Here is a 25,377-nt window from a genome sequence, read left to right on the forward strand (position 1 = left end):
ATGGCTAGCATGAGGGGACATAGCTTTAAATTGAGGGGTGATAGATATAGGACAGATGTCAGAGGTAGGTTCTTTACTCAGAGAGTAGTAAGGGTGTGGAATGCCCTGCCTGCAACAGTAGTAGACTCACCAACATTAAGGGCATTTAAATGGTCACTGGATAAACATACAGATGATAATGGAGATAACAAAGAAAAAAAGAAAATTACAGCACGGGAACAGGCCCTTCGGCCCTCCAAGCATACGCCGATCGAGATCCTCTGTCTAACCTGTCATCTATTTTCTAAGGGTCTGTGTCCATTTGCTCCCTGCCCATCCATGTACCTGTCCAGATATATCTTAAAAGACACTAACATGTCTGCGTCTACCACCTCCGCTGGCAACGTGTTCCAGGCACCCACCACCCTCTGTGTAAAGAACTTTCCACACACATCTCCCTTAAAAACTTGCCTCCTCTCACTTTGAACTCATGACCCCTAGTAATGGAGTCCCCCACTCTGGAAAAAGCTTCTTGCTATCCACCCTGTCTATACACCTCATGATTTTGTAGATCTCAATCAGGTCCCCCCTCAAACTCTGTCTTTCTAATGAAAATAATCCTAATCTATTCAGCCTCTGTTCACAGCTAGCACCCTTCAGCAACCTTCCTGCTCCTATGATGGTACTTGGGCTGCTGCATTCATCCAGCTCTACACCTCGTTATCTCGGATTGTCCAGCATCTGCAGTTCCTATTATCGCTGGATGATAATGGAATAGTGCAGGTTAAATGGGCTTCAGACTGGTTTCACAGGTTGGCGCAACATCAAGAGCTGAAGGGCCTGTATTGCGCTGTAATGTTCTATGTTCTATACTCCAGCCATAACAGATTGGGACTGGTGTTTCGGGTTAATTATAAGAGTTCGACCTTCCCCTTCTCCATGACAGATTTAAAATGAGATTGTGGTGCATTTGGAAGAACAAGGTAAAATAGGGCTGAGTTAACGCAGCTTTGTTAAGGGGAAGTCATGCCCGAAAAATCATTTTGAACTCTTTGGAGGAGGTAAAGAAGAGCTATTGGATACGATCTATTTGAATTTCTAGAGAGCCTTTGATAAGGTGTCATACTGGAAGCAGCTAAGTAAAATAAGAGCCCATGATATTAGGAGCAAGGTGCTGGCATGGATAGAGGTTTGGCTGACTGCCAGAGCAAGAGAGTAGAGATAAAGAGGTCTTTTTCAGGATGACAGCTGGTGACTAGTCAAATTCCACAGGAGTCCACAACCATTTGCTTTCTACATTAACATTCCAGATGAAAGAACTGAGGGTATTGTTGCAAAATTTGCAGATGACATAAAGACAAATGGAGGCACAGGTACTGTTGAGGATGCAGGAAGACTGCAGAAAGACTTGGGCAGGCTAGGGCAGTGAACAAAAGTGGCAGACAGAATACAATGCGGCAAAGTGTAAGGTTATGCTCACTGGTAATAAGAAGAGGCATAAACCATTTTCTAAATAGGGAAAGGCTTCAGAAATCTGAAGTACAAAAGGGACTTGGAACTCTAGTTCAAGATTCTCTCAAGATTAACATGCTGGTTCAGTCATAGTTATGAGGGAAAATGAAATGCAAGCATTCATTTTGAGGGGACTGGAAATATAAGAGCAGCAATTTACTGTTGAGCCAGTATAAGGATCCAATCAGACTGCATTTGAAATACTGTGAATTATTTCCTGATTTACAGCATCCACAATTCTTTTGGTTTTTATTTGAAATATTGTTAGTAGTGTTGAGACCTGTATCTAAGTGATGTGTTGGCCTTGGAGGAGATCCAAAGAAGGTTCACAAGAATAATCCCATGAATGATGGGCTTGTCATATGAGGAGCAGTTGAGCATCCTGGATCTGTACTTCGCACAGTTTAGAAGGATTGAGGGGGTGGGGTTGGCCAGGGGTCATGGATTTCATTGCAATTTCCTGAATACCGAGAGGACTGGCATGGGCATGAAGATGTTTCCACTAATGAGAGAGATTAGGGCCTCAAGACACAGCCTCAGACTGAAGGGAGGACCCTTCAGAACTGAGTTGAGCTGGTATTTCTTCAGCCAGAGATTGATGAATCTATAGATTTCATGGAGGCCAAGTCATTCAGCATCTTTAGAAGAGAGATACTTAGGTTCTTGATTAATAAGAGGATCAAAGGTTACAGGGAGAAGACAAGAAAATTGGTGGTAGCGATGACCTAGTGCTATTATTGCTAGACTGTTAATCCAGAGACCCAGATAATGTTCTGGGGACCTGGGTTCGAATCCCACCACAGCACATGGTGGAATTTGAATTCAATAAAAAACATTGCAATTAAGACTCTAGTGATGACCATAAGTTGATTGTCGGAAAAACCCATCTAGTTCACATGTCCTTTAGGGAAATAAACTGCCATCCTTACTTGGTCTGGCCTACATGTGACTCCAGCCCTACATCAATGTGGTTGACTGAACTGCTCTCTGGGCAATAGATAACAATGAATGCTGCCTGGCCGTCAACACCCTCATCCCATTAATGAACAAAAGAAAGGACAATAATTGAAATGGTTGCAGACAAATAGGTGAGGCAATGGCCGAATCGTATTATCGCTAGACTGCTAATCCAGAAACGCAGATAATATTCTGGGGACCCAGGTTTGAATCCTGCCACAGCCGACGGTGGAATTTGAATTCAATAAATATCTCAAAATTAAGGATCGAAAGATATTCATAAATCCATTGTCAATTGTCAGAAAAAAACCCATCTGGCTCTAATGTCCTTTAGGGAAGGAAAACGCTATCCTCACATGTGACTCCAGAACCACAGCAATGTGGTTGACTCTGAACTGCCCTCTGGGCAATTAGGGATGGGCAATAAATGCTGCCTGGCCAGCAACTGCCTCATCCCATGAATGAATAAAGAAAGGCGTCATGAGGTTGTGGACAAATGTAGCCAGGTGGTACATATGGGCACAGCATCATATGGCAAAACAATCAAGTCAGGCAGAGTGCAGCTGTATTAATTTTCCAGGGAATAAGGAAAGTATGATATTGTAGCCATGACAGAGACATGGCTGACAGCAGGGCAAGATTAGTAACTCAATGTTCCATGATATAGAGTCTTCAGGTAAGTCACAGAAAGGAATAAAGAGGAGGAGGCTTTGCATTTTTAGTTAAGGAGTCAGTTACTGCAGTAAGAATAAGTGATATCTTGGATAAGGCTTTGAATGAAGCTTTGTAAGTAGAGATTAGGAATAGAAATGGGGCAGCTACATTACTTGCAGACATATGTAGACTAGACCTGACTAGTTAAGGATGACAGAATTCATTCCCTAAAGAACTTTAGATGGACAATTGACATCTATTGATGTTCACTAATACTTCCAGATTTTGGAGTCATAAAGCATGGAAACAGACCCTTCAGTCCAACTCATACATGCCAACCAGGTTTCCTAAAATAAACTAGTCCTATTTGTATTGTGTGCAGTTCTGGTTGCCACATTATGGGAAGGATGTGATCGCACTCGAGGCGGCAAAGAGGAGATTCATCAGGTTGCTGCTTGGGATAGAAAATTTAAGTTATGAGGAAACGTTGGAAAAGCTTGGATTGTTTTCTTTGCAGCAAAGACGACTGAGGGGAGATCTGATTGAGGTATGCAAGATTAACAGGGGTATGGGACAGAGTAGATAAGGATCAACTGTTCTCCAGAGTTGAAGGGTCAGTCATGAGGGAACACAGGTTAGAGATTTAGGGGTAAAACAAAAATTTCAATCAGATGATAGTAATGGTCTGAAATGCACTGCCAGGGAGGGTGATGTGGCAAATTGCCTCACATCCTTTAAAAAGTACATGAGCAAGTCTATGTGCCAAGACCCAATGAATGGGATTAGCTGAAGGTCATTTCTTGCTCAAAAGTCAGGGCAGACTCAAGGGGCCAAACAGCCTCTTTTGCACAAGATTCTAATAAGTGGATTGGTCCATGGACTAGTGACAAATAATGATGGTAACACCCATGTGACTGGTTCTCAACATGACGCCATAAAAAGTTACAGTGAAGGTGTTTGATCTCCATCAGCTCAGGAACTTCTGCAGTAAAAGCTCATTTTAAACCCGAAGAAAACTTGATCTTTCCTTTAGCAGTTGCTGTAAGGTATGACTTTTAAATGATAAATCACAGGCATTTTACAAATGAACCAACCGAACTGTGCATTTTGCAAACCAGTGGAAAAAGAAAGCCAGGAAGATTCTTCCAGATGAAGAAAAATCAACTCAACTGGTGAATGTGGCGAAGAACAGTGGGAAAACAGGACTGGGAAGCTTACAAAGAGCAACAGAGGGCAAAGAAATAAGGAGGGAAAAAAATAAATACGAGGGTTAGCTAACCAGTAATATAAAGGAGGACTGCAAGAGTTTCTTTTCATATATAAAGGGCAAAAGAAAGAGAAGCAAAGGTGGACATTGGACCACTGGGAAAACGGCGATGGAGAAATAGTAGTGAGGAATAAGAAAATGGCTGAGGAACTGAATAATTACTTCGCATCAGTCTTCACGATGGAAGACATGAGTACAATCCCAAAAGTTCAATAGAGTCAAGGGAAAGAGTTGAGTATGGTGGCCATCACCAGGGAAAAGGTGCTAGGAAACCCGATTGGCCTGAAGGTGGCCAAATAACCTGGACCAGATGGACTACACCCGAGAGCTCTAAAGATAGATTGATGAAGAGATAGTGGAAGCATTAGTAGTGATCTTTCAGGAATCGTTAGAGTCAGAAGCCTGGGAAAATCGCTAATGTGACACTTCTGATTAAAAAGGGGGTAAGGCAAAAGACGGAAAATTACAGGCCAATGAGCCTAACCTCGGTCATGGGTAAAATTTTGGAGTCCATTGTGAAGAATGAGATTTCTGAATATTTGGAGATGTGTAAAAGAATAGGGCAAAGTCAGCACAGTTTCGTCAAGGGACGGTCATGCCTGAGAAGTCTGCTAGAACGTTTTGAGGAAGCAATGAGCAGGGTAGACCAAGGGGAGCCAATGAATGTTATCTACCTGGGCTTCCAGGAGGCTGCTGATAAGGTGCCACACAGGAGGCAGCTGAATAAGACAAGGGCCCATGGTATTAGAGGCAAGGTGTTAGCATGGATAGAAGATTGGCTGTCTGGCAGAAAGCAGAGAGTGGGGATAAAGGGGTCTTTCTCAGGATGGCAGCCAGTGACAAGTGGTGTTCCACAAGGGCCAGTGCTAGGACCACAACTTTTCACTTTGTACATTAACGATCTCAATGAAGTAACTATGGGCATTCTGGTTAAGTTTGCAGATGATACAAAGATGGATGGAGGGACAGGTGGCAAAGCTTCACATTTGGAGTAGTGTGTGTAGTTTTAGGCCCCATATGTCAAGGTGGTGGTACAGGCCCTGGAGCAGGTTCGCGAGAATGGGCCCAGAAATGGAGAGCTTAACATATGAGGAACATTTGAGCACTCTCATATACTCATTGGAGTTTAGAAGGATATGGGGAAGATCTCATTGAAACTTACAGAATACTGAATGGCCTGGACAGAGTGGATGTTGGGAAGATGTTTCCAATGGTAGGAGAGACTAGGACCCAAGGGCACAGCCTTACAGTAAAAGGAAGACCTTTTGGAAGAGAGATAAGGAGAAACTTCTTCAGCCAGAGTGGTGAATCTATGGAATTCACTGTCACAGAAGGCTGTGGACGCCAGTTCATTGAGAATATTTAAGACAGAGATAGATAGGTTCTTGGTTATCAAGGGGATCAAGGGTTATGTGGAGAAAGTGGGAGAATGGGTTTGAGGAACTTATCACCATGATTGAATGGCAGAGCAGACTCGATGGGCCAAATGGCTTAATTTCCACTCTTATGTCTTATGGTCCTATTTATTTTAAAATCTTTGTTTGTGGTTTGAGAGCTTTTGTTGGAATAATGAGGCGAGATTTCTAGTACACTTCCCAGTGAGCCATGTCATTGTCACCATGTTTTGACGAAACAGCTTAAATCCACATCCTCAAAATTAGTTTCTCCTTATTCAGTCTAAATAATTTTGCAGTTTTGAATACCTTCACCCAATCTCCCCTTAATATCTTCTATTCTATGCATAATTCCAGCTTCACCAATCTCCCTGCATATCTTGTTTCTCCTTTCTGACATTTCAATCATGTGTCCAACCCAATGGTCTCCCTCAGAGCACTCTGCAGCTCCTGCAGTAATTCATGGAAGACAATTTTTAAAAATGTTTTTTTCTTTAAATCATATCCCTTATGATTAAGGACTTCAACCCCATTCCTTTCAAGCTGCTAGTGGTCACACGAGAGATTTGCTTCAGTCTTTAGGCTCTCTACATTTTTGGGAACAAATATATTTGTAGATTATATGGTCTGCTGGATTGCAATGTATTTACTATTTGATTGTTGTGCCCTTAAAAGTCATGAAATCAAAAGAACTGCATATTGTAGTCTGTTTACAAAATGCTAAGTGACTTTGGGGAAAAACTTTTATAGGAGAGATAGGAGATCATGTTATGGACTTAACTGCTGGACAGGCAAAATAGATTTGGAACGGATCTAATGCTGAAGTTTGCCGAGTACTGAGTACATACGTCTCATTGATCAATACCAAAGAGAGATTCTTCCATTCATTTGCAACCAACAGTAATGCAATTTCATCAACAAGAAACCAAAAAACTGTGAGAAAGTCACCCCATTCCGCCTTTTTATTTCTTCTCTTGATCAACAGTGCTGTACCCCATTTTTTCACTCATAATTCCTCTTCAGAGTTGCATCATCTCATCTTGTTTGTGTATGAACATGTGCGCATCTAGGTTATACTTAAATCCAGAATAGCAATTTTGTTGACAACCAATTTAGCCTCATACTTAAAGCATGGGTTTATTTCTAATAAACAAGTTACTTTTGTTTTTCGATTTACTGAAGAAATCTGGTAAAAGTCTTCTTTTTGTCCGAGACAACAGTAAAGAGAAACAAGTTTTGTGATAAATCAAACATTGACACTTTTGAAACAACTCGTAGTAGTGGGCTTAGTGAACAATGACACCTATAGCAGCATGTTACCATTAAGCTGTAAATTTTGTTTTTCACAGTTCAGACATCATACAGAATTTTTTCTACTCATTCACAGGATGAAGCCGTCGCTGGCTAGGCCAGTATTTATTGACTATCCCTAAATTGCCGAGAAGGCAGTTAAAAGTCAACCACATTGGTGTGGGTCTGGAGTCACATGTAGGCCAGATCAGGCAAGGGTGGCAGTTTCCTTCACCAGAAGATATTAGTGAACCAGATGGCTGTTTCTGACAATCAACAATGGATTCACAGCCATCATTTGACTTTTAATTCGAGATATTTACTGAATTCAAAATCTGACATGGTGGGATTTGAACCCAGGTCCCCAGAACATTATAATAAAATGTGAGGCTGGATGAACACAGCAGGCCAAGCAGCATCTCAGGAGCACAAAAGCTGACGTTTCGGGCCTAGACCCTTCATCAGAGAGGGGGATGGGGGGAGGGAACTGGAATAAATAGGGAGAGAGGGGGAGGCGGACCGAAGATGGAGAGCAAAGAAGATAGGTGGAGAGGGTGTAGGTGGGGAGGTAGGGAGGGGATAGGTCAGTCCAGGGAAGACGGACAGGTCAAGGAGGTGGGATGAGGTTAGTAGGTAGCTGGGGGTGCGGCTGGGGGTGGGAGGAAGGGATGGGTGAGAGGAAGAACCGGTTAGGGAGGCAGAGACAGGTTGGACTGGTTTTGGGATGCAGTGGGTGGGGGGGGAAGAGCTGGGCTGGTTGTGTGGTGCAGTGGGGGGAGGGGATGAACTGGGCTGGTTTAGGGATGCAGTGGGGGAAGGGGAGATTTTGAAACTGGTGAAGTCCACATTGATACCATATGGCTGCAGGGTTCCCAGGCGGAATATGAGTTGCTGTTCCTGCAACCTTCGGGTGGCATCATTGTGGCAGTGCAGGAGGCCCATGATGGACATGTCATCAAGAGAATGGGAGGGGGAGTGGAAATGGTTTGCGACTGGGAGGTGCAGTTGTTTGTTGCGAACTGAGCGGAGGTGTTCTGCAAAGCGGTCCCCAAGCCTCCGCTTGGTTTCCCCAATGTAGAGAAAGCCGCACCACATTGGGGAAACCAAGCGGAGGCTTGGGGACCGCTTTGCAGAACACCTCCGCTCAGTTCGCAACAAACAACTGCACCTCCCAGTCGCAAACCATTTCCACTCCCCCTCCCATTCTCTTGATGACATGTCCATCATGGGCCTCCTGCACTGCCACAATGATGCCACCCGAAGGTTGCAGGAACAGCAACTCATATTCCGCCTGGGAACCCTGCAGCCATATGGTATCAATGTGGACTTCACCAGTTTCAAAATCTCCCCTTCCCCCACTGCATCCCTAAACCAGCCCAGTTCATCCCCTCCCCCCACTGCACCACACAACCAGCCCAGCTCTTCCCCCCCACCCACTGCATCCCAAAACCAGTCCAACCTGTCTCTGCCTCCCTAACCGGTTCTTCCTCTCACCCATCCCTTCCTCCCACCCCCAGCTACCTACTAACCTCATCCCACCTCCTTGACCTGTCCGTCTTCCCTGGACTGACCTATCCCCTCCCTACCTCCCCACCTACACCCTCTCCACCTATCTTCTTTGCTCTCCATCTTCGGTCTGCCTCCCCCTCTCTCCCTATTTATTCCAGTTCCCTCCCCCCATCCCCCTCTCTGATGAAGGGTCTAGGCCCGAAACGTCAGCTTTTGTGCTCCTGAGATGCTGCTTGGCCTGCTGTGTTCATCCAGCCTCACATTTTATTATCTTGGAATCTCCAGCATCTGCAGTTCCCATTATCTCCCCAGAACATTACCTAGGTCTCTGGATTAACAGTGCAGTGATAATACCACGAAGCAATTGCCTTCCCTTCACATATCATTTTACGAACTGAACACCAAACATAAAAATGCTACCACTTCTGAAGCCATTCTGCAATTCTGGAACCAATGGATGTTATCCACCTGGACTTCCAGAGGCCTTTGACAAGGTGCCACAAGGAGGCTGCTGAGTAAGTTAAGGGCCCATGGTATTAGAGGTAAGGTGCTAGTATGGATAGAAAATTGGCTGTCTGGCAGAAAGCAGAGAGTGGGGGTAAAAGGATGGCAGCGGGTGATAAGTGATGTTCCATAAGGGTCAGTGTTTGGACTGCAATTTTTCACTTTACGCATCAATGATCTAGATGAAGGAAATGAGGGTATTCTGGCTAAGTTTGCAGATAATATAAAGATAAGTAGAGGGACAGGTAGTGTGAGGAGGCAGGGAGACTGCAGAAGGATTTGGCAGGTTAGGAAAGTGGGCAAAGAAGTGGCAGATGGAGTACAATGTGGGAAAGTGTGAGGTCATGTACTTTTGTAAGAAGAATAGAAGCATGGGCTATTTCTAAATGGGGAGAAAATTCAGAAATCTCAAGTGCAAAGAGACTTGGAAGTTCTACTCCAGGATTTTCTCAAGGTAAACTTGCATGTTGAGTCATTAGTTAAGAAAACAAATACAATGTTGGCATTTATTTTTGCGAGGACTTGAATATAAATCAGGAATGTACTTCTTAGGCTGTAGAAGGCTCTGGTCAAGCCACAATTGGAATATTGTGTGCAGTTTTGGGCTCCATATCTCAGGAAGGATGTACTTGGCCCTGGAGCGGGTTTATGAGAATAGTCCCAAGAATGAAAAGCTTAACATATGAGGAACGTTTGAGGACTTTGGGTCTATACTCGATGGAGTTTAGAAGGATGTGGGGCAATCTAATTGAAACTTACAGAATACTGAATGGCCTGGACAGAGCGGATGTTGGGAAGATGTTTCCATTGGTAGGTGAGACGAGGACCCAAGGGCACAGCCTTAGAGTAAAGGGAAGACCTTTTAGAACAGACATAAGGAGAAATTTCTTCAGCCAGAGTGGCGAATCAATGGAATCCATTGCCACAGAAGGCAGTGGAGGCCAGTTCCTTGAGTACATTTCAGACAGAGATAGATAGGTTCTTGGATATCAAGGGGATCTGGGGTTATGGGGAGAAAGTGGGATAATGGGGTTGAGAAACTTATCAGCCATGATTGAATGGCACAGCAGACTCAAATGGGCTTAATGGCCTAATTTCTGCTCCTATATCTCTTATGGTCTATCCTCCAAAATGTGTAATGACAAACAGGATGTAAAAGTGTACCATAGAAGAGAGTTGCATTAATGGTGCATCAGTAGAAGATAAAGGCAACTTCATCATTGTCTTGCCAGACCATAGGGCTGCTTTCTTGTTAGAGATGACTGGTGATGGTTTAAACTTCCTCCAGTGGTGCCCAGCATCAGATACCAGCATTCAGCCAATTGAACTCACTACACCTGATGCCAAGAAATGGTTGGAGGTGCTGGAAACTGCAAAGGTTATTAGCCCTGACAACATTTCAGTAATGTTGTCTTGAAGACTTGTGCTCCATAACTCACCACTTCCTCGGCCAAGCTCAAGTTACAGTACTGGTATCTACTGACAATATGGGAAATTGTCAAGATATGTCCTGTACACAAAAAAATAGGACAAATCCAAACTGGTCAATTACCCCATCAATCTACCTTTGATCTTCAGTAAACGGCTGGAAGTGTCATCACTAGTGCTATCAAGCAACAGCTGCTTAGCAATAACTTGCTGGACACAAACGTTTTGCTGAATGGAGTCATATCAGGTACATAGGAAGATGGTTGTACTCATTACAAGTCAGTCATCTCAGCTCTAGGCCATCTCTGCAGGAGTTCCTCAGGGTAGTCTCCTGGGCCTAACCATCGTCAGCTGTTTATCAATGACTTTCCCTCCATCAGAAGTGGTGTTATTTGCCAATGATTACACAATGTTCCACACCATTTACAATTCCTCCAATACTGAATCAGTCCGCGTTCAAATGCCACAAGATCGGGACAATATCCAGATTCGGCTGACAACTGACAAGTAACATCTGCACCACACAAATGCTAGGTAATAACCGTCTCCAATAAGAGACAATCTTACCATTGCCCTTTTACATTCACTGCTGTTACAATCACCGAATCTCCTGCTATTAACATCTTGGGGTTACCATTAATCAGAAACTCAACTGGACTCACCACACAAACAGCGACAAGAGCATCTGAGGGGCTAGGAATGCGACAGCAAGTAACTCATTCCTGGCTCCCCAAAGTCTAGCCACCGTCTATAAGCCACAAATCAGGAGTGTGATGGAATGCTCCTGACTTGCCTGGATGGGTGCAGCTTCAACATTCAAGAAGCTTGATGCCATTCAGGACAAAGCAGCCCACTTGACTGACACCACATGCACAAACATCCACCACTGACATGCAGTACAAGCTGCTGCTACTAATATCTACAAGATGCACTGCAGAAATTCAAAGATCCTTAGACAGACCCTCCCAAACGCACACCCACTTCCATCTAGAAGGACAAGGGCAGAAAATTCAGCGGAGCACCACCACCACCACCTGCAAGTTCCCTTCCAAGCTCGTGACCATCCTGACTTGGAAGTATACTGTCGTTCTGTCGCTAATGCTGGGTTATAAATTTCAGATTTCAAATTGCCCTAGAATTCCATCACTAAGGGCAATGTAGATCAATCTACAGCAGGTGGACTGCAGCAGTTCAAGGAGGTAGCTCATTGCCACCTTCTCAAGGGCAGCTAGGGATTAGTAATAAATGCTGGTCCAGCCAGTGACTTCCATGTTCTACAAGTAAATAAAAAATCCTGAGGATCACCATGCCTCAAGTGAGGGAAGAGGTTGAGAAGGAGTAGCTTTCATGGTAACATCAGAAAGTGCAGGAGTTGGACCCATATTGTTGGTATCACTCTGCATCATAAACCACTCATCCAGTCAACTGAAATACATGACCCTCAGCAAAATGTATCATTACAGAACGTCATATTCTCTATGTCTTATGCTAACTTTAACAAGGTATATTAACAGAACAGTTACAGAATTTCATTCATTTGTATTTTTCAACATTAACAGGAGGTGGCACAAACACTACAAGATGGGAGAAAGGGGGAAGCTATGCTGGTGCAGAGGGTGATTTGTCAAAATTAGAATTAAAACTGCATAAAAACTCAGTGAGAGTTTAATTCTGCATTTCCAGAGAAGTGGAACTGATGGCACCATCAGTACAATATGGAGGAGGATGAGGCCAGAGTCAAGCGGAACAAAAAAAACATACAGTGGAATGGAAAGATAGTAGGGTAGAAGGAGGTTACATAAAGAGAAAGGACAGAGGAATTTAAATGCTTCCCATATGAAGCTCACTTACTCATGCTCCTCCTCATCAGATGCTGTGGAAGAATTTTCTGGCACGTGACTGATTGCAGGCATTCCCATTCAGCTCCAGCTCAAGACTAAACAGCTTCAGGTTGTGCACTTTGAATACAGAAGGTGTCACCTTCTTGGCAGACCCAACATAGTGATCCTGCTCCACTTCAGACAACTCCTCACAGGATAATCTGTTCCACCATTTTCACTAGGAAACAAAAAAAATACGAGGTAGAGATAACAGGAACTGCAGATGCTGGAGAAATCTGAGATAACAAGGTGTAGAGCTGGATGAACACAGCTGGCCAAGCAGCATGTTAGGAGCAGGAATGCTGATGTTTTGGGCCCAGATCCTTCATCAGAAATTTAAAACAAAACATTTATATATATTCATGGGCCTCCTGCAGTGCCACAATGATGCCACCTGAAGGTTGCAGGAACAGCAACTCATATTCCGCCTGGGAACCCTGCAGCCCAATGGTATCAATGTGGACTTCACCAGCTTCAAAATCTCCCCTTCCCCCACTGCATCCCAAAACCAGCCCAGCTCATCCCCTCCCCCCACTGCATCCCAAAACCAGCCCAGCCTGTCTCTGCCTCCCTAACCTGTTCTTCCTCCCACCCCAAGCCGCACCTCCGTTTCCTACCTACTAACCTCATCCCACCTCCTTAACCTGTCCGTCTTCCCTGAACTGACCTATCCCCTCCCTACCTCCCCACCTATACGCTCCTCTCCACCTTTCTTCTTTTCTCTCCATCTTCGGTCCACCTCCCTCCTCTCCCTATTTATTCCAGAACCCTCACCCCATCCCCCTCTCTGATGAAGGGCCTAGGCCCGAAACGTCAGCTTTCGTGCTCCTGAGATGCTGCTTGGCCTGCTGTGTTCATCCAGCTCCGCACTTTATTATCCTATAATATATTAGGTAGTTGTTTTAGAAACATGTCTAACTGTGTCCTAAGTAATAATTACCTCTCCTGCCTAATTCTATTAGTTTTGCTGTCTTCATTGAATCACTTCAATTTTTCTACCAGATGTTGACTTGTTCTGAGCATTTTCAGTGTTTGATTGCAAAATTCCACCATTAATGAACATCTTTTTGGAGGAATTAAAATGCTGCAAAACCAATTTTTCTGGATAATTACCTATTCAGAAAAATAAGCAGGACTATGGGATAACAAGGGGAGAGGTACCAGGTGATCTGCTTTTACAGCCATCTAACAACAGGCCAAATGAGCTCCTTTTGTGTTACAACCAATGATTTCATGATTTTTCCAGGGAAATGGATAATTACTTAGTAAGGACCTCTTCTGCCCTCTCCATTTAGCTACACATTTGAATTGAATTAGCTTTATAGTCACATATACTTAAATGAACACGGTGAAAAGATTACAAGTCGCCACTTATGGCACCATCTTGGGTACAAAGGTACAAAGGATCACATAAAATCTCTATAAATAATTGCAACAACACCTTTTTTTAAAAAGTGCACAGCTCACAAGTAAGGAAGAGGACAGAAAAACTAGGAATTAGTGATTTTATAGACTACCATTTGAATACTCATGCAAGGACAATACTGAAGGTACATACTGTCAAGGTACATTACTGTGCCAAATAACTAGTCACACTGCAGTGACTACACTGGTAAAGTATGCATTGATAGAAGGAAAAGGCTTACAATTCTACATTACCTTTCATAACCACTGAACATATCTAAGTGCTTAATATGCAGTGTGTATGGCATTCAAGAAAAATGAGGACCTAAGTAAAGGTGGAGAGGTAACACTATTAATCAAGGATGTTCCGAGGAAGGATCACTGGGCCCACTGAGTTTTTTTCTTCACAGATGCGGCCAGACATGCTGCGCTTTTCCAGCAATTTTGTTTTTGTTTCTAATCAAGCACGGCATTTGTGCAATAGTTAAGGATGTACTTTGCTCAGGAGATCAGAACATGAAATTGGTGTTGATGGAAGTAAGAAATATTTGTATAAAGAAGCACTATTAAGTGGTCTGCAGCCCTTTTATCCATAACCACAATGTGAGACAAAGCATGTGAATAAATGTCAGGTGTTTGTGCTAATCTTTTAACAATAATCAGGGGTCCTTCTAGTCTACATGTACACTGAGAAAACCAGATTGGCAGCAGTAACCTGGATGAGCAGTTTACAGGTGGTTCAAGATAGTTTCTTGGAGCAGTATGTTTTGGAACTGACCGGGATTATATTGAACTTTGTATTGTGCAATATAACGGTATTAATTAACAACCTCAGAGTAAAGGCATGCTCAGATAGCAGCTACCACATGTGTTATATTTTACATTCAGTGTGATTTAAACCTAAATAAGGGCAACTATGTCAGCACGAAAGCCAAGTTGAAGCAAGCTGGCTAGGTAACAGATCAACAGTATCACAGCAACAGATATTTAAGTGAATATTTCAAAGTACTCAGAATAAGTATATATTTACAACAAGAGAAAAATTCTAAAGGGAGGACCCGCCATCCATGGTTAACTAAAGAATTTAGGGGAAAGCATCAAACTTAAGCAAAGACCAAACATGTGCACAAAGATGAATGGCAGGTCAGATGATTGATCAGCACTTGAACTGTAGATAATGAGTAAAAAGTTACTCAAGGGAGGGGTGAAAAAAAGAGAGAGAGAGAGAGAGAGAGAGAGGATGAGGGGAAGCTAGCTCAAAATGTAAAATGGGTAACAGTTTCTCCATTTCGATTCTCCAGACAAGGATGGTGATTTAGTAGCAGATAGTAAGGAAATTGCAGCTGAAATAAATAAATATATTGTTTCTGTTTTCACAACAAAGACAATAAAACATGTCACACATCACTGGAGTAGCAAACTGGAAATCAAGCCCCATTACTCCTGGAGTTGTCACAAAAATTAAAGTATTTTTTAAAAAAAAACTTTCAAAATGTACCTCCCTCAATTTACCTGATTTTCAGACCTGTTTTAAGTGAAAGCATGGGCCAGGTTTCTGTACTAATAAGAATTATGAATTACTACAAGTAAATGGGGAGGTGATGGCCTAACGGTATTATCGCTGGACTGTTAATCCAGGGACATGGATATTGTTCTGGGGACCCGGGTTCAAATCCCACCCCAGCAGATGGTGGATTTTGAATAAAATGCCTGGAACTAAGAATCTAATGATGACCATGAATCCAGAAAAACCCATCTGGTTCACTAATGCCCTTTAGGGAAGGAAACTACCATCTATACCTGGTCTGGCCTACACGTGACTCCAGGTCTACAGCAATGTGGTTGACTCTTAACTGCTCTCTGGGCAATTAGGGATGGATAATAAATGCAGCCTAGCCAGCATCCCGTGAACAAAGAAAGAAAAAGAAGACTGTGGATACAGGTAAACAATTATGAAACATCAGCACATAGTTCTTCTAGCTAAAATTCTAATTCACTTATTAAACTTGCCTTTGTACATATACATACATAATCAGGCAGACAAGAAATAAAAACATGGGTATTACGGACAGAGGGGAAAAAATGGGAAAGCAGTTCATTGGTTCTTATTCACATGATCTGTTGAGTTTATTCTTGTGCTAATCAGAATGTTGTCTCTTGGTCTTCTTCCCCAGATGCTTCCATTGGTTTGCAGGAGGCACTAGGTCTCTGATTTAGCTCCAAGTCACAGCTGTAAACCAACTGCAGAAGGAAAGGTAAACCGGTCTTCTTCAGTCTTAAAGTGGCTTTTACTGTGTAGCAATGAGAGACAGGCCCTGAGCTGGGCGACCCTTTGTATTCTCAATATAATGTGCACAGCCCTAAGCTATTCAGTTACCCAAGAACAAGTCATGCAGTTGTTGGCATGCAGAAGACCTTTGTCATTAATAACTGGTCACAAGTCTACAGACTAATCAACAATCTTATGGCAGCTTAATCTTTATTTGTACACACCATTGGCTCTAGCTGTCTTACCTTCTTCTACTACTTATTATCCACAGCGAGCGTTAAACAGTTTTGGCTCCTTATCTAAAAATTATATTCTGATATTTTAAACAGTACAGAGAAAGTTCACTAGGCTGATACCAGGTATGGAGGGTCTGTTTCGTGAGGAGATGTTGAGTAGATTGGGCCTGTATCATCGCAGTTTAGAAGAATGTGAGTCGATCTTGTTGAAACATACAAGATTCTTAGAGGTCTCAACCGTGCAGTTAAGATTCCATCAAGGTTATTTCAAAAATAAAAGCTCATGATGTAGACGGTAACATATTAGAATGGATAGAATGTTGGCTGTCACATTGCCATTAGAATGAAACGCTGCGCCAGAAACCTAATATGGCATGGGAGAGAATCAAGTATCCACATAAAATGCTTCTATTTTGTGGTGAAAAATCAAAAAACAAAATTGCAAAGCAAGCATATGGCAAAATGAGCCAATTAAGAGAGTGACAAAGATAGCTAAAGCAAAGTGAGCTGTAAAATGACGGGCCAAGCAACTGAAAAATACTCCACAACTCAGGGACAGGTCTTAGAGGCATGTTAGCCATACAGTAGAATGGACAAGCCTCGCAATGGATCAACCACTGATGCAACAAAAAAAATTAAGTTCAATTAAATGCCATAAAAATACAGACCTGCACAGCTATTGTTGCTCTTACAGATTTACAGATAGATAATCATTATATTTCCCAACTTTGATTTAAACTACTGATTAAAGTAAAATCGATCAAATAAAACAAAAGGATATTTTAACAGAATAAGTTTCATACTCAGTGAAACTAGTGTTATTATCCAGTGTTAACAGCATAAGGCAAGTCTGAGTGTTGCAACATGGGAATCAAAATGGATCAAACTTCATAAAGTGCAACCTAATCCACTTAAAATAGAATTTTCCATATCACCTTGGTTGCAGATGATTGGAAGGCAAGGATGGAAAAGGTTCAATCAATAACCAAAAGGTAGTGTACTAAGCAACAAGCAGCAGAAAGTACATTGTGAGAGACGCAACACGTGTAGAGAAGAAAACTGACAAAGCAGATTGTACAGGGGATGGACAGCAGCACAGCGGGAGGCACCAATCACACATCTGGATACCGCTCAATTCCTTCCTCCTGAGCAAGGTGACCTGACAGACCAGCTACCTATGGACCAGCCCTGAATTGAAGAAACACTGCAAGCTCGCTGTTAACCCTTCTGGAGTCCAGATTAAAACCTGTTCTAATGAACAGTGATGACCCTTCCTGCAACAGAATCTCCCAAACCTGTGATTTCATTTACCCAGTAGAGCAAGGGCAGCAGGTGCAGGAGAATGCCAAACCTGCAAGTTCCTCCAAGTCACACACCATTCAGTCTTAGAATTCTATTATCGTTTCTTCAATATTGTTGGGTCAGAATTCTGGAACTTCCTCTTTAACAGCATTGTGAATGAACCTGTACCCCATGGACTTCAGCAATTTAAGAAGTCAACCCACCACCCTCTTCTGCAAGACAACTACAGATAAACAATAAGTGGTGCCCTAGCCAGTGACATTCACAACCTAGGAACAAACTTTCAATAACTGATTCTTTCTGTTTCTCTACAAGAACAGCAGCATCTGTCGAGAGAGTGTGACTAGCATTTTTGTATTTTCTTAAAAATCTGCGTCCAACACCATTGAGAGGTTCTGGAAAGATGGCAATAGAGTACAGCTTTTGAGCCTGGGGCTCATGTGCACACTGCTTCTCTTTTCATTTCTTTTCGTTTTTCCCCTCACCCTCAACCCCCACCCCCAACTCTCTTCTCACTTCTGCTCTCTTATTTTGTTTATTTTTTGTTGAAGAGCTTGGACATGACGATAGGATTAGTGGTGATGAGTCAGCCCAGCACAGACTTGTGTGGTCCCAGCACGCACTAGTGGCAGTAAACAAGAGGGCCCAGCATAGACTCATGGCAGCAGCATCAGAAGTGAGTTTGGGTTCCTGGTGGCTTCTATGTCATCAAGGTGGCCCTAGTGCCAATTCATGGCCAGGGCAGTAGAGGTGAGTTTGGGTTCTCCGTAGCATCTTCCAGCAGAGATTCATGGAGGCAGCAGCAGACGCGAGTTTGGGCCAGTAACAGACCTGGCTGTATCAGCAAAGTAGGCCCAAAGCAGACTTATGGTAGCAGAGTCAAGTTTGTGCCAGTGCAGCACCTGGCAGCATTAGTAGCATGTGCACTGGTGAGGTCCAACAAGGACTCATGGTGGCAAGGGCATCAGCAGAGGTGAGATGGTGCCGAAGAGTGGCAACTTTTGTTCCAGCAGCAGCACCGTGACAAAAGGAACCCAATGTCCAGCCAACATGCCCATTGCACTTGACGAGAAGGACTGTGAAGGTGAACACATTTTCTTGACTTTTCTGCCTTTATATTCTATGTTTTGGTTTATTTTTGTGTTTGAAGATGGCACTCTTTGGGGGCGACACTCTGCAACACTTTTCATAGTACAATATTTAGTAGCTAAATACAACTGACAATCATTTCAAAAACTGCACCAGCTCAAAGTCAAGGCCCAGTCATCTTCCCACACAGTGAATGATGTGCAATAAATTTAGCTTCATCGGTGCAGCCTACAAACCAGCAAGTTAAAACTGAAGAAATTTGAAATACCAGAAAACGAGTTCAAAAGTTCGTGATGATGCAATAGTCACAACGCAACACAGGAGAAATGAGACACACTTCGGAAGAATAATAATGATTCTTTTCTAAAATGTCAACATGCCGTCACATGGAAGCATTCTCCCGGAATACTGAAGGGACCATGCATACCAGCAGAAATTTGTTAAGTGACTGTGAACAAGGCAAATCAGAAAACAAGATAACAGAGTGTGGAGCTGGATGAACACAGCAGGCCAAGCAGCATCTCACGAGCACAAAAGCCGACGTTTCAGGACTAGACCCTTCAGAGAAGGGGATGCGGGGGGGGGAAACGGGACGGGACGGGACGTACAGGTGGGGAGGAAGGGAGGGGATAGGTCAGTCCAGGGCAGACCAAGGAGGCGGGATGAGGTAGGAGGTAAGAAATGGAGGAGCGGCTTGAGGTGGGAGGAAGGGATGGGTGAGAGGAAGAACAGGTTAGGGAAGCAGAGACAGGCTGGGCTGGTTTTGTGATGCAGTGGCGGGGGGGGGGGGAGCGGAAGGAGTGGAAGAAATGGGTTGGTTTTGGGATGCAGTGGGGGAAGGGGAAATTTTGAAGCTTGTGAAGTCCACATTGATACCATTGGACTGCAGGGTTCCCAAGCGGAATAGGAATCGCTGTTCCTGCAACCTTCGGGTGGCATCATTGTGGCACTGCAGGAGGCCCATGATGGACATGTCATCTAAAGAATGGGAGCGGGAGTTAAAATGGTTTGCGACTGGGAGGTGCAATTGTTTATTGCGAACCGAGCGGAGGTGTTCTGCAAAGCGGTCCCCAAGCCTCCGCTTGGTTTCCCCTAGGTCGAGGCAGCCACACCGGGTACAGTGGGTACAGTATACCACATTGGCAGATGTGCAGGTGAACATCTGCTTAATATGCTAAGTCATCTTGGGGCCTGGGATGGGGGTGAGGGAGGTGGTGTGGGGGCAAGTGTAGCACTTCCTGTGGTTGCAGGGGAAGGTGCCGGGTGTGGTGGGGTTGGAGGGCAGTGTGGAGCAGACAAGGGTGTCATGGAGAGAGTGGTCTCTCCGGAAGGCAGACAAGGGTGGGGATGGAAAAATGTCTTGGGTGGTGGGGTCGGATTGTAGATGGCGGAACTGTCGGAGGATGATGGGGTGTATGTGAGAACGAGGGGGATGCTCTTGGGGCAGGGTGTGAGGGATGTGTTGCGGGAAACGTGGGAGATGTCGTCAACGGCGTTCTCGACCACTGAGGGGAAAGTTGCGGTCCTTGAAGAACTTGGACATCTGGGATGTGCGGGAGTGGAATGCCTCATCCTGGGAGCAGATGCGGCGAAGGCAGAGAAATTGGGAATAGGGGATGGAATTTTTGCAGGAGGGTGGATGGGAGGAGGTGTATTCTAGGTAGCTGTGGGAGTCAGTGGGCTTAAAATGGACATCAGTTTCTAGCTGGTTACCTGAGATGGAGACTGAGAGGTCCAGGAAGATGAGGGATGTGTTGGAGATGGCCCAGGTGAACTTGGAGTTGGGGTGGAAGGTGTTGGTGAAGTAGATGAACGGTTCGAGCTCTGCTGGGGAGCAAGAGAGGCGGCGCCAATACAGTCATCAATGTTACGGAGGGAGAGGTGGGGTTTGGGGCCTGTGCAGGTGCAGAAGAGGGACTGTTCCACGTAACCTACAAAGAGGCAGGCATAGCTTGGGCCCATGCGGGTATCCATGGCCACCCCCTTTGTCTGTCGGAAGTGGGAGGAATTGAAAGAAAAGTTGTTGAGGGTGAGGGCGAGTTCGGCTAGGCGGATGACGGTGTCAGTGGACGGGGATTGGTCAGGCCTGTGGGACAGGAAGAAGCGGAGGGTCTTGAGGCCATCTGCATGAGAAATACAGGTGTATAGGGACTGGACGTCCATGGTGAAAATGAGGTGTTGGAGGCCAGGGAATTGGAAGTTCTAGAGGAGGTGGAGGGCGTGGGTGGTGTCACGGACGTAAATAGGGCACTTTCCCCTGCAACCGCAGGAAGTGCTACACTTGCTCCCACACCTCCTCCCTCACCATCACAGGCCCCAAGATGACTTTCCATATTAAGCAGATGTTCACCTGCACATCTGCAAATGTGGTATACTGTATCCACTGTACCCAGTGTGGCTTCCTCTACATTGGGGAAACCAAGCAGAGGCTTGGGGACCACTTTGCAGAACCCCTTCCGCTCGGTTCGCAATAAACAACTGCACCTCCCAGTCGCAAACCATTTCAACTCCCTCTCCCATTCCTCAGACGACATGTCCATCATGGGCCTCCTGCAGTGCCACAATGATGCCACCCGAAGGTTGCAGGAACAGCAACTCATATTCTGTTTGGGAACCCTGCAGCCCAATGGTATCAATGTGGACTTCACAAGCTTCAAAATCTCCCCTTCCCCCACTGCATCCCAAAACCAACCCATTTCTTCCACTCTCCACCCCCCCCCCCACCACCACATCACAAAACCAGCCCAGCTCGGCCCCTACCCCCAATGCATCCCAAAACCAGCCCAGCCTGTCTCCGCTTCCCTAACCTGTTCTTCCTCTCACCCATCCCTTCCTCCCACCTCAAGCCGCACCTCCATTTCCTACCTACTACCTCATCCCGCCTCCTTGATCTGCCCGTCTGCCCTGGACTGACCTATCCCCTCCAGACCTCCTTACCTATACTCTCCTCTCCACCTTCGGTCCGCCTCCCCCTCTCTCCCTATTTACTCCAGTACCCACTCCCCATCCCCCTCTCTGATGAAGGGTCTAGGCCCAAAACGTCAGCTGTTGTGCTCCTGAGATGCCGCTTGGCCTGCTGTGTTCATCCAGCTTCACACGTTATCTTGGATTCTCCAGCATCTGCAGTTCCCATTATCACTGATACAAATCAGAAAACAGTTGTGCTGAAGTATAAATGGAAGGGACGAAGCAGCAGATATCTTATAGGATTGTCCAAAGCATTTGCTGGCAGATCTGGGTAATGAATGACTAAAATCATTGCAGAATAGCTAGCTAGTCAGATATCCCAGCGCCCCATTGAGGAACCAACAGTCAGAGTCATAATGATATAGGAGGTAGCCATTCAAAATCCTGGAACTCCCATCCGATTGCAGTGTGGATGTCACTAATCCACATGAACAGCAGTGATTCAAGGCTTCTCAAATAATTTGTGTAATAAGTGGCATTCATTTCAGGCACTGAATGAATGCAAAATAAACAGTAAACACTCAGACAGGGAGGCAGTAAAATGCATCCTTTCTATATCTGCAGCCTCGTGCAAAGCTTACTTGGTTTTCTGTCGATCTCCCTCATTCATTCCACCAACACCTGTATCTTCAGCTGCCTCATTCTCATACTTTACAACGCTTGTTTAAACCACCCTACTACTCCACCAAGGCGCAACTTAAATCTCACCTCTTTCAAGAGGGATGCAGGAAGAGACAGAGAAGAAAACTCACAAAGATACCATATCTAAGTTGAAAACACAGCCCAGTCCATCATACAAGCCAACCTTCCATCCACTGACTCAATTTACACTTCCTGCTGCCTCAGAAAGGCAGCCATATCATCAAAAGAACCCTCTCATCCTGGTTATAATCTCGTCCAACCTTATTAGCCTTCTAAATGGACGTCTCAAATTTCAAATCTAATGACGATCTTGCTTTTTGTGTACGTTCTTTGCAGCTATAGTTTTGGTATTCCTGTTCGTTCACCCTATGATCTAGGTACATGTGACAATAACAAATTAAATCAAAGAAAAAACATGACTTATGAGACCTCTCCAGACCTTAACAACGTTTACAAGTTCAGAAATTGCTGGAAAATTCGCCCCAAGTGCTACATACGTTCAAGAGGCAAAGAAGCTCACAGGTTCTAAAACTATTGGAGTCGATATGGAGTCTAGAAAGTTGCAGGGTTCCCAAGTAGAAAATAAGGAATCTTGTTCTTTGAGCTTGTCCCGGGTGGCACAGTGGGAGCAGGGACCTGGGTTCAACTTCACCCTCATCCGACAGCCTGTATGGAGTTTGCACATTCCGCCATGTCTGTGTGGGGTGCTCCAGTTTTCTCCCACAGTCCAAAGATCCACAGATTAAGTGGATTGGCCACGGGAAACACAGCGTTACAGAGATACAGCAGAGGATTGAGTCTGGGTGGGGTGCTCTTCAGACCACAAGTCAGTGTGGATTTGTTGGACCTAATAGCCTGTTTCCACACTGTAGAGATTCTGAGCTTTGCTGGAGCGCTATATAAAGCCGGAGACAGAGATGTTGGCCATGGAACACAATGGTGTGTTGAAGTGTCAGGCATTTTTGCAGACAGAATGCAGGTGTTCTGAAAAGCAGTCATCCAATCTGCGCTTCAACTCCCTGGTGTACAGGAGACCACACTGTAAGCAGCAAATACAGTAGACCAGATTGAGTGAAATGCAAGTAAAACACTGCTTCACCTATAAGGTGTTGGCCTGTGGCCTTGGATAGTGAGGATGGAGGAAGTAAACACACAGGTACGACACATTCTGTGTTGCATAGGGTGGTACCATGGGGCTGTGGGGAGGTGCTGGGAATGGAGAAGGAATGGACCAAGATGTCTGGAGGGAACAGTACCTGTCGAAGGATGACAAGGGAAGGGAGGGGAATGCGTGTCTAGTGGTGGCATCCCACTGACAGAGCAGAAATGGAGATTGATGGTCCTTGAATGTGGATGCTGGAGGGATGGTCAGGACAAGGGGGGCCCTATTTGCACTTGCAGGACGGAGTATGGGGTGGGGGGGGTGTGGTTGAAGTGAGGCAAATGAGCTAGGCCTGGCTGTAGGCCTTGTCAAACTATGGCGGTGGGGAATTCTTGACTGAGAGAGAAGGTGGGCATTTCCGAGGCCCCCTTCTTGAAGCTATCATCATCAGAACCGATCCAAGAGAGGAACTAAGAGAATGAAAGAGAGACTCCACAGAACTGGCAAGATGTAAAACGCTCGAGCCAGAGCTCCTTTGCGCCACCTGTTCTTTTACTTCTTTATTCTCTTTTCTGAAATTTTTTTTCAAACTTTTAAATTGCTGGGTAGGGGGTAATGTGGGCGGCAGGTCCCCGACAACCTGCCAGCCAGCATAGGGAGGTGGGTGCCCTGAGAAGACCTTGTGATCTGAAGTCCAGTGTTGTCTGGAGCAGACTGGAGGCTAAGTGATGGCACAGACTTGAGTGAAAAGTGCTGTAATTCAAGTACCTTTTTTAAAACTATTTTTCTTATGCTCAGCTTTTATTAATCTTTTAATTTTGTGCCAAATGCTTAAAGTATCTGGACCTAGGTACATTTTCCTAATATGCACCATAAGCACAAAATTGCAAAAGTTTCACTGCACAGAGACACTACAGAAGAAACTGCACAGAGAAACTACAGGAAGCAGGATGTGAGGATGTGTAGTTAAGGTAATAATACACACCGGTGGGCTTGTGGTCAATATTGGTGGCCAGCCTATCCCCAGAAACCGAAACACGGATGTCAAGGAAGCAAAGGGTGGTATCAGAGTTGGAGCAGGTGAAGGTAAGACAGAGGTGGAAAATTGGAAGTAAAGTGAAATTAATAAAAACTTTTCCAATTCCAGACAAGAAAAGGAAGTATTCCAATGATGTCATCAATGTGCTAGAGAAGGAGAGTAGGACTGGAACAAGGAATTTTCCAAATACACATAGGAAGTATGTGACTGCACCTGAGAGATTGTAGAAGTGATTCAGCAGGATGTTGACTGGGCTGGAGCGAGACTGGTTTATCTTCGACTAGTGAAGGCTCAGGAGTGGAGTGATCGAGCTGTACAGAATTCTAAGAGTCACATCAAGTACTTGCACGTTTCAACGCGATCATGGATTGTTGGATAACTTTCAAAGAAACTGACATAATCACAATGGGCGAGTGAACCAGTGTTGAAGGAAGCCTGCCGATGCCAAAGCTGGGTCAGGCCAATTAGGTTTGAATCAATGACAGCAGCGGCTGAGGGTGTGTGAGTGAACTCCCAGTTTGTTGCTGCACTGACCTAGTTCCCAGGCCTAACCCAAAGCGCCCAGCCTGTTACCAACTTCCACCTGGCTCACTTTCCAATGGGCATTGACAGGAGTTGGGGGGGCGGTGTTAGCCCCAGGTAGGGGAAATATTCTGCACCTCTTTACCTGAGTTAGTGTCTCCTCTTTGCTCCAGGTCTCGAGTCGACACTCGCACTCAGCCTTGCCGTGTCCACAGCTTCACACCGTCTCCCTTGGTAACTGCAACAGCCTCAACAGCGTCCCTTTACCAACCGACCCGCCCGCCAACACTAACGCGCCTGCGCCAAACCTCCACCCGCAACGTCATCATGCGCCTGCTCCAAATCCTCCTCGCAAACCCGCAGCCGAGGGCGACCCATGCGCCTGCGTAAGAACCTGGCCTACGTCACCAAAATGTATCAGTGCGCCTGCG

General features: G+C 44.8%; 1 protein-coding gene across 2 annotated transcripts in view; it reads right to left on the reverse strand.

Moving 5' to 3' along the window:
• ttll5 (tubulin tyrosine ligase-like family, member 5) overlaps window positions 1–25,218 on the reverse strand; it is a 419,059-nt gene extending 393,841 nt beyond the window's left edge. For both annotated transcript variants that reach the window (XM_059648892.1, XM_059648891.1), the window contains exons 1-2: window positions 25,092–25,218; window positions 12,346–12,552 (exon numbers count right to left, since the gene is read on the reverse strand). Coding sequence is in view for 1 of the 2 variants with exons in the window: in XM_059648891.1 (XP_059504874.1) it covers window positions 12,346–12,413 (68 nt within the window). In the remaining variant the exon portion in view is untranslated. The remainder of the gene's footprint in view (window positions 1–12,345; window positions 12,553–25,091) is intronic.
• Window positions 25,219–25,377: the final 159 nt, after the last annotated feature.

Source organism: Stegostoma tigrinum, chromosome 10 (assembly GCF_030684315.1).
Source record: "Stegostoma tigrinum isolate sSteTig4 chromosome 10, sSteTig4.hap1, whole genome shotgun sequence".
Lineage (NCBI taxonomy): Eukaryota > Metazoa > Chordata > Chondrichthyes > Orectolobiformes > Stegostomatidae > Stegostoma > Stegostoma tigrinum.